The sequence below is a fragment of the Apaloderma vittatum genome, unplaced genomic scaffold, assembly GCF_000703405.1.
Source record: "Apaloderma vittatum isolate BGI_N311 unplaced genomic scaffold, ASM70340v1 scaffold26439, whole genome shotgun sequence".
NCBI classification, from domain to species: domain Eukaryota; kingdom Metazoa; phylum Chordata; class Aves; order Trogoniformes; family Trogonidae; genus Apaloderma; species Apaloderma vittatum.
Genome location: NW_009735054.1, coordinates 17005 through 31719, shown reverse-complemented (window position 1 = coordinate 31719; position 14715 = coordinate 17005). Strand labels below are relative to the sequence as shown.

The 14715-nt window shown below is 47.8% G+C and overlaps 1 protein-coding gene across 1 annotated transcript in view; it reads right to left on the bottom strand.

The window, feature by feature from the left end:
- Positions 1 to 10168: 10168 nt before the first annotated feature.
- Positions 10169 to 14715, bottom strand: part of SLC37A3 (solute carrier family 37, member 3) — an 18420-nt gene continuing 13873 nt past the window's right edge. Inside the window, 4 exon segments of the mRNA XM_009876479.1 lie at positions 10169 to 10261; positions 11094 to 11159; positions 12884 to 13035; positions 14005 to 14052. Coding sequence (XP_009874781.1) covers positions 10169 to 10261; positions 11094 to 11159; positions 12884 to 13035; positions 14005 to 14052 — 359 coding nt within the window.

Below are 14715 nucleotides of genomic sequence, written 5' to 3'. Positions count from 1 at the left end.
TAGGGAAAACATGTTGCTGCACATCCCACAAATCAACTCCCCTGATGCTCAGGCCCTGGGCACCTTGTTCTGGAGGGTGAGGACAGTGAGGTGCCACCTCTGCATGGCATCACACCCCAGGGCTCATTTCCCTCAGCTGTTTCCCACCACAGCTCACCTCAATGCTCATATCCCACACGTGGTGGGTGCCCACAGAATCACAGAATTGCACAGATTGGAAAAGACCTTTAAGATCATTGAGTCCAACCATTAACTAAGCACTGATAAGTCCTCAACTAAACTATATTCCTAAGCACTATGTCTGCATGACTCTTCAATACCTCCAGAGAAGTGGACTCCACTCCTGCCCACCACCATACACAGGGGCTCTACTGTCACAGACAGTGAATGGAAATGCCAGCAGCCCTCCTAGGCTCTAAAGACAGAGTAAGTGAAGGAAAGGGTCTGGCTTTGGCCCACGGAGGCTGCAGCTCGCTGGGGCACGACAGCCAGAGAGCTCCCACCTCCAACCCTTTGGGCATGGTGGATGCAACTCTATGCTCATCCTCAAAAGCAGCACAGCTGGGCTGAGCCCCGCGGCAGTGAGGAGGAGGGACAGGGGGCTCACAGACTCCACCAGAAGGCGATTTGGTTTTAACTGCTGTTTTATTGCCTGCTGGCAGAAGTATATAGCTGTACAATAAGGGGAAGGCTGGAAGAAGGGGGTTGAAAAATCAGGCTAACTTCTCCCCAGCCTCATGAAAGAAAAACACCACGAAAACAGCCCCCCACCAGCCCCACAGTTTCAGGGAGGGGAAGTGGTTTGGAAGCCAAAGAACAATGGGGCAACCTTTCTCTCCTTTCTTCTGACAACAGTAAAAGACCTCCCTGCGGAGGTGTCTGCACCAGGGAAGCCACTGAATGAGAAGCCCCGGGGTCAATAAAGCATCCCTTTGTGCCTTTAAATGCCACCTTTGAGGCTCTTCCCAACCTCCATCGCTCCTGCCTGCTGGCAACCCCAGAGTCTCAGCCCTCAGTACCAGGTCATTGCCCAAATCCCTGACCAGAGGCAAGACACGGCCATGCCAACACCGAGGGCTGCCCGCCAGCGCCAGACCATGCCCTCCCCACACGGGGACCACGCGGTGCGACAGCTCAGAGGGCTCGGTTTTCCTTTCCGGAGGAGCTCCTGTGTCCCCATCACTCCCTGCTTCTCTCACCTTGCCTGACTTCCAGGGGAGAGCAGGTAGAGGTCAGGGCAGCGCAGATAGCAGCTGAGCAAAATCAGAAGCAAGACTGAAACATGACTAATTTCTAACACCTCGCAGCCTACGAGTCATTTTGTTTGTGAGCCTAAATTGCTCACCGCTGCTTTAAAACTGGCTTGTTTCAAGGGTGAGTAAGCAGACAGTGGCAGACATGACTTTATTATTCCCAGAGCTTTGAAGCTGCACCATTTCACTGCGGTTAGCTGACGGCATCAGCCGCTTCTAGTGGCACATTTCGAAGAACTCAGCAGTGATGCATAGGTGGCCAGATCAAGCTGAGTCGGAGCTCGGCATATTCCACTGACGGTATTTTGTAGTGACTCGTTAGCTGCCCACTCTCTGTTATTCATTGTTTTTATCCCATCATCTTATTTCGATATTCTTGACAACTTCCAAGAAGTCTCTTTCACGGACAGAGGTCAAGGGCAAAGAAAACAGTAATTGAAGCCCCTTTCTGTTAAATTAGAAGTGCCTGAGTTAAAGTGGACTTTCTGATGAATATCCTTGAAGACTAAACAACACCACTTGCAGAGGGAGAAATATGGAAAAACTGTTCAAGCTACAACAGTGTGAGCACTTCATATATTTATAAATGTGTAAATACTCATACATATGCAAAAGAGTAAACACAGAAACTTGCATCTATCAGACAAGAAAGTGAAACTTCTGCATTTTTGAATGACTCATTTAAAACAGCTTATTACATTGATATTTTTTATGTTTAAAAATACAGCACTTACACACATTTGAGAGAGAATTATATGTTTTATCTCCATTCCAGGTTAAACTGTTGGGGCCTTTTTTCTCCTCCTGCTCCAGAATTCCATGTTTCTCATCTATACTTCTACATTTAACTGCTTCTAATTTGAATGACTGATCATCAAGAAGACTGTCTGCATAGCATGAAGCAGCACAGTTTGAAAGCATGCAGGATTTTTAGCTGCAAAACCCACCTCGTCAACTTTGGCACAAGCATGAACCTTTTGTGAAGTGGAGACATCACAGCCACTTCTCCCAGAGAACCTGGCACCATAAACCCTGAAGTCTAAGCAAAAGCGCTGGACTGTAATTGTGGGGTTATTTACACAGACCAGTTCAAATTCTACTTTTAATTCCAGTGCCAAATGTTTAGGGCTCAAGATAAATCACACTTTCCCCTTGACAGAGGCTGACTGCGTTTATGGCTTGTTTCAGAGTCCAAGGGCCTGGGCGAGATGAAAGGCTATGGGGCAGAGCAGGGCGATGCCCCACATCCAGCGCCACAGAGGGCGAGGGCTCTGGCGACGGGGAGAGGAACTGCCAGATTTGGTTCCTGGCAGTGCTCAGCCCTCTTGGGCAACCTCGGATGCGTCATTCAGCCTCCTGCTGACTCAGTTCCTCATTCATACCGTGGAAATAACACCACTTCTTTATTTCGTAGGAGTTTTGGGCAGATAGAGATCTTTTTAATTCAGTATCAGAATCCGCTCAAGAAGAGTAACTAAAATAGAGATCAGTTACGATCTAAAGAAACGACACAAGTGAGGGCTGAGAGGAAGGAACGAGACACGTAGTGCAGAGGCGGGGAGATCTCTGAACCAAGCCAATTTCTCGTATCATCCAGAATAAGTTCAGAGCGAGAGCCTGAAGTTTCCCCTAAGACTTAAGGCTCGCTTTGCCAGCACAATTCCCCTTCTCTCCCCATCACACTCGATGGGGCTTCGCCGTGCGCTGAAGCACCAGAGAAATGTGGATCCTGGGTTAAGTTCCTGACTGGGCTCCTGCTCCCTCGGGAACAACTCGGGTCCCTTCAGCGGCTCTGCGTCTTTGCCTCCCGGTTGTGAAGGACCAGTTGTGCGGCTCCCACACCCCTCTGGGGACGGAGATGAAACAGCATCTCTCCAGATAAATCTGGTGCTCTTCTACCCCAGCTGCAGGCCCCCCAAAGGCAGGGAAACCCACCTGAGTCCCTGATGGGTGGGCATTTGAGCCCCTGGGCCATGCCAAGCTTCTGAAACGATGTCACATTTTGGCGTGTCAGACATCTCCTCCCCAACTGTGAAGCGGGTGGAAGGGCAGGTGAGGGCAGAGAGTCCCGCGTCTGACACCCCGGGTGAGCAGGGCAGGGCTACCCGGGCCAGCGTGCCCCACTGCTCTGCGTCACCACCCCATAACTTAGATGTGGGAACTACTGCAGAGGGACACGCACGCCTAGATGAGATTTTAAGACAAGTGACCCCTGACCCCAGCATGAATGCTTTGCTGCCGGCACAGTGTGTCTGACCACAACCCTCTCCCCCCTGGCCCATTCCCAATGTGTTTTGGTGGGTTAGCCAGAGGTAACAATACTTTTCTTTTATCCACAGAAGACAAAGCTGCGGAAGACACCGATTCCCATGGCAACAAAGGCAGAGAAGAAGTGTCCCATGATGTGATTTGCTGTCACCATACCCAGCTCGAAGCAGATAAGGACAAGTGATAGCTCTGAAAGGAACTGTTTCCATGGGACCCTTCCCAGCGAGCCCACGAGATGACAACCCAACCGTCAGCCACAGCTTGCAGTGTCAAACAGGTCTGACTGGTAGAGAGCAGCAAAGGCTGCCTGCCTCTGTCTCATCCTCTTGTGAGGAACGGTGCCCTCCTCGCTCCCCTCAGAGCCTGCCTAACCCCCGACAATCCACACTGCTGCTCGCTAATCCACTTACCCAGGCAATTACACTGGGATAGTAGCCTGCAGAGAGCCACGCTCAGCTTCCCAGCTAAACATTGTCCTGGTTTTCTTTTAATCATGGAGTGCTACCTTAAGCTATGTCAAAAGCTCCTCACAGAGCACACATTTATGCTTTGGTAGCATGTGCCATGTAAGTGCATTTCCTTCCGACAATTTCATTTATCATACTTCTCCCCTCCCAACCCTGCCCCTTCGGTTCCCCAGGGAAAGTTAGTGAATTTATGCAGGAACAAAGTCACCTTGAGCTTTAATCCACACTCTAGCAGAAGGAATACGTCTGTCGGCAATCACATCCACCCACTCTGCAACTGCATTACAATGCTCACTTTGTTAGCACAGAAAATACTGGCTCCTTTTCCAGGCCTGGAGACAAGCTACCACAAAGGTTGGAGCAAAGAAAACAGACTGGTGACAGAAGAGGGAGGAATCTGGCCCTGCACTTTTGAGGTGAAACAGGTAAACTGAGACGAAATGCTGGAAGTAGGAAGAAAAGAGCAAGTCAAATAAACTGAGTCCTTGTCCCATGATAAACCCTCCAAAACAACTCCCTGCTCCCTTCCTGTGTAAGAAGGGAAGGCAGGTGAGAAAACCGTGGTCAACAAAGTCACAGAATACAGGCAGAGATTCTCATCCCACTGATTGCAAAACAGTGGCCAAAGCATGTGGCAAAGTACAGCAGGACCAGGCATGTGAAGCATAAAGCAATCTGGATTTTGCCATCTGGGAGCAAAGGTCAGAGTCCCTCAGAGCCAGGGTGGCACCCAGCTGCTGGGACTATGGCTCCATGTTCCCCCAACGCCTTCCTCCTTCCCTTAGGGAAACCAGCCCTGATGCTGCCTGAGCACATGGAGCCAAGATGGTGTTTAAAAACAGGCCTGGGAACTCCAGTAGCCACAAACAGCATCACAGATGCGCACTGAAACAAAGTTAAGCAGCGAAAAGCCACGTTCAGTGGACTCCACCAGCCCTGCACTCGCACTCACCTGACGTTTCGGAGGCGTGTGCTGATTCAGAAATCACTTGTGCCGACACTGTGGCATGCAGGGCTCCTCTTTGCATCTCTCCTCACGTAACAGCTCCTTAGAAACGGCAGCCGCCTGTTGCTGCCTGTCCTGCTTGTTGCCATACCAGTCCTAAGATGAACCTGCTTCTGACTAGAAGTGGTGAAATGTTAGTATTCCCAAAAGATGCAAGAGTTAGAGCAGAGGGCAGGGAGGCTGAAGAAGAGAGGAACAGATAGTTGAGCCAGTCCCGATGAAACCGCCTCTCAGACGCTCCCATCCCTCTGGCACAGTCAGCTATTACCCACTCATCACTTTTGGCACTCGCTGCAGGCCACCACCAGCTTTTGTCAGCCAAATGTCACTTTCCTCTGTCATGCGCTCCAGAGCAGGTGAGCACATTTCTAGAAACTGGTTCCACCTGATGACAGGGAAAAAGAGTGAGGATGTAGGTCTCCAGGCATGGGAGTTCTCTCAGTTAGTGTTGGAATGCAGGAGCCCAGAGAACTCGACCCATCCCAAATCCCCAGTACTTTGCTTACCACATTACAAGGAAAGAGGATTTAAATAGCACATCTGAGTAATCTCATTCTTATCTGCTGTCATTCCACCGGTACACTCGGGATTATATTGTTACTTATGTGACCCCAAGGACAAGAGGTGGTGGCGTGTGGATTTCCTATCATCCACAACCGAGTAAGAACCCCAGCGGACACAGATTTCACCAATTCACCTAGAGGTCCATAAGCTGCCATCTGCTGCTTTAAAAACTATTCCAAAATAGGACAGGTTGTCCCCAAAAAGTTTACCTGGGCCTCTGTAATTTCAGCAGAAAACCTCCTTTTCCTGGCAGCTATCTTAAGAAGAGAGCCACAAAGCTTGCTCTCTGCTCCTGTGCTCCAGGAGGACATTCTGATTTGCCCATTGCATCTGTTCTCACAGACAGCTGGACGGACACTGTTGCTGAGGTGGTCAAAGGAGAAGGCATTCCAGAACCTCCTGGGATCCAGATGTACATGGATGTAATTGCCAGCACAGGAGAACCAAAGGGAAAGTTCACTGTGATGGCTCAAATTCTTATTCTTTGCATTACCCTAAGGATTCATCTAAGCATCCTCATTTAGGAAAGGCTTTAATAGAACCAAGATGCTTTCACACACTTGTACATAGCACACACCTCCTCCCAGATCCAACCCCACCACAAGACCCAGGAACTTGTCTTTACAGCCTTCAGAGAAGGGTAAGCTGTTTACTAAAAGGATTAGATAATGCTTGACAAAGATGCGCCTTATAAAACTTTTGCAATACAGAATCCAAAACACCCCTATAGACACTTTTAGTTAGAAAAGAAGGGGGAGAAATCACAAATAGGTTTGGCCACTGCTGTCTAGAGGGCAAAATTACATGAGAGTAACCAGAGGTGTGCCTGAGACATCCCATAGCAGCAGGTGCTTTCATGGGCGAGATCTGTGGGACTGTCTCAAAATAGATACTTTGTCCTTTTATCTAGGGGAGAAAACAATAACCCCAAAAAACATCTTGCCGCTTCCTTTCCCACATCCCTGCAGCAGGGAAAGCTGCTTCTCTGAGTCTGGTGAGGACAAGCTCACATGCTCTCTCAGTCTGTCCAGCATGGAGCAAAAGCCTGACTCCTCCCCGTTGGAAAAGCACCGTGATGCTCCCACCCCACAGACATCCATACCCTCGGGTTCCAGAACACCAGGATGCAGCAGGATTACTTGTAGGGCATCTATTGCAAGGACCTTCCTCGATACAGAAGAGCATTCCTAGGCCAAATCCCGCCTTTTCTTTCATATCCAGTTTGGTCAGACAGGTCTGTCATGCCCTGGGCTATGGCCAAATGCCCAGAGATCAGTTCCTGCTGTGCTTGCTGAACATCAGAGGGCAAAGGAATTCCTACGCTCCTGCTTGCCCCAACACTGGGCTCTGGAGATCGCAGTCACAGCGGTGATGACAGGGACTGCGACTGCCAGCATTTTCAAAGAGACACTCCAGCAAAGCTCTACCCCTTAAGAGTACCTCCAGAATAGGCTGGAAAATTCCTCATGAGTAGAGGAGGGTGCAGAGGCAGTGGGGGGAAGTGACAGAAAAGGGGTAGCAATACAAATTATTACTTTTCTTGCAGAATAGCATCATAGCACCACCAAACTACTTGGGAGTTGAGGAAGCAGAACCTGCAGGCGTGGGAGTTTCTCCAGCAATCCAGTATTGTGCTCAATGCTGAATTTATGGTAAACTATAAAACACAAACACAATTACAAAGTTCCCCACTGTGTCCTTTTAAACACAGCTAAACATTGGTGTGGATTTGTGTTTAAAGAAACAAGCCATGGGAGAGAAGGTGCAGAGGAGCCAGCAGCCACATAGAACGTTTAATTTCCAGGGAAGAACCCCTGACTTCTACATGCAGATACAACAAATACATAAATAAAAACAAGTATATGTTCTGGCTTCTTTATTTAAGGCCATTAATTACACTGTTACAGGTATCTCTGTTAGGGGACTCTCACAAAGCTTCTCACAAGACTGATTAGGAGGAGTGTCCCACCACAGCATATGGGACATGGCCCTCTTTTTAGGCTGGGATGAGGGTTTGGTGTCAGCATTCATCAGGGCTCGGGTCTTCACAGCAGCTGAGTGAAAAGCCGCTGTTTGAGCTGGGTCTATGATGAGGAGGAAGAGAAACACCCAGCAGAACCATGACGAAAAGAGTAGAATAAAGCACACGGAAGAACTAACCCAGATCAAGTCAAATTAAGTTTATTCATGTCAGATCAGTTTGGATATGATCAGATTGAAAAAAAAAACCCAAGAAAAACAAAAACAAACCCCAACCTTTCTCCATCTGAGCACCTTGAGGAAATACACAGAACCAAAAACCCAGGACTATGACAACAACAGCAGCAGCAGCAGCAAAACAAGTCACAGGCACACCCTGCTAATTGAGCGTGGCCTCAAAGCACCACCACACGCTTCCATGTGGGCTGCTGGGCAGCTTGTGCTTGCAGCGCTCGCAACACACCCGACACTTCTCAAGAGGGGACAGAAGTGTTTACAGGAAACCATTTGTTACAGGGACCAGCCACTCCTCCCCTCCCTGACCCCGACGAAGTCCCTTTTCCACCCCACCTTTCATCAGAAGCTTATCTAGCAGCCAGCTGGCCGTCCAAAAAACCTCATCCGCGTTGGAATTTGAAACCACAGATTCTCAGACACCGCGGCTGGGGCAAACAGTGCGGCCATCAATTCCAGAACTAGATTTTCAAGGAGTTTTGATTCTATTTGTACAGGGGCTAATGAGTAGCTTGGGATGTGAACACTAACCCCGGGGCATAATTCTGAGAACAGGATGATGGATGCTCGGTCTCCTACTCCAATTACACGGGCAAAAATGGGAATGAGAATGAGAAGAGACAAGAACAGGATTCAGGTCCCTCATCAGCTTAATGGCATCGTTTCCCCAACCACTGACATTTTTTGAAGGTTAGCAAAAAAATGCAAGAATCACCTCCACCAAGAAAGAAAGAGACACTCAAAAAAAAGTAGAAAATGGAGCAACTGAGTTTCACAGCAAGCAAAGCTGTGCACAGAGCTCTCACTGCAGAAGCAGCAATCACTAAGCAACCGTTCAGTACAGTAAAACCGTAAGGCACTAATAATGTTCCACTCGTTACAATCAACACGACTAAAAACTGACATTCATAAATTTAAAAAAAAAGTAAAAAAAAAAAGTCATTGTACATTTTAAAAAGGCAACATTTAAAAAATTTCAGATTTTGAGCTCCAAGAATTTTCCTGCCCTCCACCCCCATGGAGGCATCATTGACTAGTTAGATGGAGTGCTTCGTCACGAGTTCTGCTGGTTAACACATACCTATTACCATGAAACATCCCAAGGCATAAGCAGAAAGCAATTTGTTGAGACGTTACTCGACGATCCCATTAACATGGCCAACAAACATTAGAGGTGTCAGTCGGTCGCCCTGTTGCAAAACACTCGGACACCACCATACGACGTGCAGCCACGTGTTTTTACCGCTCACTCGCATCTGCCTTTTTCATCAAGACACAACTCGAGCTTTAAAACCCTGGAGCCTGAGGTCCCCTGTGCAGCTGAAGGCTGAGGGGCGTGGGGGAAGATGGCAGCACTTGCTCGCTCATGCTACTCCTCGAGCACGCTTCCCTCCCCACGTGGAAGCCCATGTCCAAGAGCAGCTGGGTCCCTTAAATTCCTCTAATTCCGTTCTGGTTCTCCTTTGCTGGAGACGAGCAATCGCCTGATGAGTGTGAAATCGGTGACACCAGCTTCCTTTAAAACTGGTCACCTGACAGTCCTGGTTTGGTCAGTATGGATCAGAGTTCAAACAACCAAGCAGTAGTGAAAGGATTTGTTGTGTCCCGTTACTGATCCCTGAAGCCACTCAAGGATCCTTTAGACACAAAGGATCTATCAAGGCTTATTCTCAGAGATCACAGTAAAGTATTGCACGCTGTTTGTCTGCTTAAATAGTTAAAAATGGAAATCTTGTTTCCCAGAGATTAGTAACATTATTATTATTAAAAAATGCTAAAAACAAATACGGAGGTAACGTCTCCATGTGAAGCTACTGGAATAACGTAACAGTTAAAAGCTAGGGATAGCAGAGGTCGCCTGTGCAGAGATTTAGCAACAGCATTTTTTTAAACAACTGGACAGAGCAAATTCCAAGTACGTATTTTTGCCCTTTCTAAAAGCTAAAGCGATCGCAAATTTAGGCTACCCATGAAATGCACTGTATGATTTCACTGGCACAACAAGAGCATCCAAATCCATCGCAAGACACTGTCAGTTTTAAACAGTCGACCTTTGGTCAGGACAACCAGAAATAAATAAGCAAGGGAATAGCAGAGAGACCACCTGACTGAAGACCCCAGTGTGACCACTGATGCGGAAGAGTCTAAAAGGCCGGGACAACCCGCCGGCCCCACGGATTGTCTAGCGTAGGTCAGCAGCTCCACGACACAGGTGGCCTCAGGACGGGTATTTGGTAGGTCACTACTGAGCTCGCGAAGGCAGGTCAACCAAGTCTTGCAGAGCCGTTTTGAATTAGTCCAAACCTGGAGGATGGATGAAACAAGCCTCCCAGAGTTGTGATCAGCATCCCAGCTGTCAGGTCCGTGGAGCCGCCCTTCCCCGAGGCGAGCAGAAGTCACTCAGCCAGCGTTCGCAGGCGCCGCTCATGCAGAAGCAATTTGATCTCCCTCACTATTAATGGTGAAATGAACAGGATCGTTGAACTTGTCTGGGAAAAGAAGCACATCCGGGAAAATTAGCAGGGAGCCACTCTGCGCTCCGACCCGCGTGTGAGGCCTCCTCAGAAAGATACAGGCTAAAGAAGCCGCGACAAAGCAACGCAAGAGATAGAAGGGCTGAGCTCGCAGGAGAGCTCATACGATTTCAATTGGCATAATCTCCTCTTTATAAAGATGAGCTCTTCACCTCCTCAACGGCCGTCCTCCCGGCCACCTCTGCCGCCTACCAAAGTGTCTTTTTCCCTTGTCAGCACAAAGACAATTCCTGGTGCTTCCAGCAGGGAAGAACAGGTGAATTGTACAGCATTCACCACTGTGGCGATGCTGAGGATATCAGGGCCTGAATGATCTTCTTTCCTGTTGGTATACCAGGGCTGGGCATTTTTATTTTATTTCCAAGATCCTCATCACACCTTCCACTAATCTTCAAGGGCTAACAGACAAGCAGCTGAACTTCAGCACCCTGAAAACAGCAGGAACTACCTATCATGGAGATGGAGGAGGAAAAAGTCCCCTCTTGGAAGTCAGTCAAGTGCTACAAGCTACAAGCACACAGGTATTTTAAGGCAAGTATTTTTGTGCCTCTGCCACGATCTCCATTCCTGTTGGCCAATATGACTTGAAAGGATCCTAAATAAACCCAGTTGATTTAAATACCCTGAGGCTAAGGCACACCACAGACCACTCTGAGAACGGCATCAGAGCTCATAGCTGCTGCTGAAATAGACTGCATGTCTAATTCACAATTTTCAAGTTCTCACAAAAAAAATCTGCTGCAAATTGAACTTTGGCAATGAGGTTTTTAAAAAGGAGATTTCTTACCATTAGAATAAAGAAATAGAACACCCACATCCATCCCAGGTTCTCCTGGATCAAAGACACTAGATACTAAAAAGAAAGAGGAAGAAAAAAAATTAATCAAACTGGGAAGATGAGCGTGAATATCAAGCATTACACTTTCATTTTCTGGAATTCGTGGGCTGTTAACACTCCACACAGAGCTGATCACAAAACCTTCCAAGCTGATCTTTTCCTGTCAGAAAAGATGACTCAGGACAGCAGTACTTTCTGTACAAAACCCACGGTCTCAGCAAAGCAGAGACACTGTCCTGAAGCTTTACAGTAACTCACACCAGCATCAAGAGAGAACTGAGCTAGTTTCAAAGGGTGACAAATTGACTCCGCTGAATACAAGGTTTTTGCACAGAATGCTGGGACATAAGTGGATGTAAGTACTCTCAGAAGAACTAAAAGCTCTAGAATGGCTTATAAATTACATGGGACGCGTTTTCGAGAGCTGTGCTACTTAACCCTTCCTCGTAGGCACGGCACTCGAGACCACGGCCTGCTCTGAACTGTGCCCTCGTTCAACAGGGCTGCCCAGCCAACAAAAGAAAATGTATTCCCTGTTAGCAGATCTATATTCAGATGCTGTACAAGGGCCTCCCTTCTTCACTACTGGGTGTTATTAGCACAAAACTGAATCTGAATTTCTAACGGGCTCATTGTGCATTTGCTGTTATTCGCACACCCCCCTAGAATGACATCATAGTTGTCTCCGTTGAAATAAATGTGACGATAGAACGGGAGGCAGGTGGAATTTTTCAGAACCAAAGACCCAATTTTTAGGATGACGTGAGTTTGAATGGTATGTGTGGGGGACGACAGAAACACTGCAGACAATGCAAGAACATTGAGTGTAAGATGCCCACAAAGCACTTGTAATTTTCCATGTTTAACAGAGCTAAGCGGCATCTTTCCTACAAAACAGAGACTGAACGACTGAATTTATTGGGCAATCGAGGGCAAGTACAAACCCAAATCTCTTTCCAGAAAAGAAACTCGTACGCCTCACCTGCCTCCTTGGTATTTTACCAGTGCTAGAGGATGCCTGGAATAGAACTGGCTCCAATATTTCTACTAAATCCTCCCCTCCCCAAAGCCCCACTATGTTCTTCCACATAGTTAACGCTTGTATTTGAGAAAAAAAGACCGTCCCCAGTGGGCACACTGTCGGCTTCCTTCTCTGCAAGAGCCTAGTCTTCAGACCTCTGGCAGCACACTGCAAGGACTATCAAAGCAAGTGATGCTAGATTTACAAGGTGTAGAAGACACCCATAGATAAAAAGGGGAATGACAAATAGAGCAAACTTTAAAATTACTTGATAAACACTGTAACATTCATAACAGATATTCTAATTTTATTAGGTTATACGGGCAAACTTTTCTGTAAGCAAAGGTTTTCCTATCACCTTTGAACAAAAGATCCTGAGCAAACTTCAGAGTATTTTATTTTCACTCTTTGTGAAGGTGACCTTTACTTGCTTTTTGGAGTTCAGGATATGAAAGTGTCAAATTTATGAAAGCGTCATAATGTGAGCACTATGAATAATTTCTTGAGTTCTTAATTAAACTGCTTCCACTGGAAGCTTAAAACACACATGTTCCCTCGCTTCCTTCCTTAAGAACTAGTTTTTAAAACCAACCCCAACCCTCTCTTTTCTCTCTCTCTTTCCAGACACCTTCGGATCAAGGAATAGGGCTAACATCTCGGACCACAACAGACTCATCGTCTCCTTTCCCAGACCTCGGTTTCCCTTTGGCAGCCTCACCTGGCCCACCGCGGCGCCGATGCTGCCAGTTCCATCCACGATTCCCGTGACGGTCGCCAGAGCCTCGCTGCTGCCTCTCACCAGATCCTGGCGCCCCAGGTCAGCAGAAATTGCAGAACTGATCATGTTGGATGGGCCTCCGATGAAAAATCCTGGAAGTGCCAAGAAAAGGGCCTTGGTGGGGAAAAAAGCACGAGGATAGATTCTCAACAGAACATCTTCAACACACAGACTTTCTGCCACGCAAAGCTGAGGAAGAGAATTAAGTCTAGGGACAGTGACTGCAGACTAACTGTGGGTAGAAGTGTACCCTCACAGCTGAAGCATAAGGTCACGGCACACCTTGTGTACCTGAAGCACACACACAATTGCCAGCAAGCACATTTTCATCCAGTAGTAAAATCAAGGTAATGAGCTGTGGCATGCTCTGCAGGAAGAGTCAGGGCACACCAAATCAAACACAGAAATCTACTTTTGAACAGCAAGCATACGCAAACACTCAATGCGAAGCGGATTTCGACACATTTCTACTTTGGAGTGGTATACCCCCATGCCACTGCCTCGGTCTCTAGGGATTGATGAAGGAGGTGGAAGGGGGAAAAAAAATGCAGTAGGACAGAGTTCTGAAGTAGAAGTGTTTGAAAAGAAAGGCCCTATTCATGCAAGCTAATCTTAATTCCATAACACAGCATAATATGCCTGGTAGCACACAAAGCATGTGACCTCTCAGCACGCAGGGCATTTGGGGTTCTGACACACAAACACCCTCAAATTTGAGCTGCAGCTCACGACTGCCATACACACACCTCCTCAGATACCAGATCACTGCTAGGTATTTCGGCACAAACCCATCCTCATCATGTCGAGCCAAGGCAGACCCCCTTTAGTTCTAAGCCACTATTCTATACAGTCTAGATTCTATACCTCCCTCTGTAAGGCAGTTTTCCTACAGCTTTATTCCAGAAAGAACAGAAATTGGGCCCCAGCTTTTTACTTTTTCTGCAAAACCAGCAGAGATGGCAGCACACATGAACACATTACCACCCCCTGAGGCTGGTGTGACTGATTTTTCCGCAACCTATATGCATGAATTAGCATAACACTGGCATTTGATACGATACCTGTAATTGCCATGATCACAGCATTGATAGGTTTGCTGTTTGGAGAACCTGCAAAAGACAGACCAGATGAGTGTAAATAAAACAAATGAACTCCAGAAAGTCACTTATGTAGGATCAGAAAGAAGCCATGCAAACATCCAGTCTGAAGTGCCTGTTCCATTGGCTGCTGAATGACAATTATGCCTCTTTCTATGACACAGAGCTTGCACTGACCCTTGAAAGTCCCTTTGAACAGTAAGAGAATCCTCCCTCTGTCTCTCAGGGGAAGTTAGACTCAACTCAGTCTATCCCACCATCAAGAAAGACCTTGAGGGGCTGGAGCAGGTCCATAGGAGAGCAACGAGGCTGGGGAAGGGACTGGAGGGAAAGTCCTGTGAGGAGAGGCTGAGGGAGCTGGGGGTGTTCAGCCTGGAGAAGAGGAGGCTGGGGAGGGGGGGGACAACGACTTTATCACTCTCTGTAACTGCCTGAAGGGGGGTTGTAGTCAGGTGGAGCGTCAGGCTCTTCTCCCGGGCAACTGGTGACAGGACGAGAGGGCACGGCCTGAAACTGCGTCAGGGGAGGTTTAGGTTGGATCTCAGGAGACACTTCCTCACAGAGAGAGTGCTCAGGCGTTGGGATGCCCTGCCCAGGGGAGTGGTGGAGTCACCGTCCCTGGAGGTGTTTGAGGAGAGGCTGAATGTGGCACTTAGTGTCGTGGTCTGGCTGATG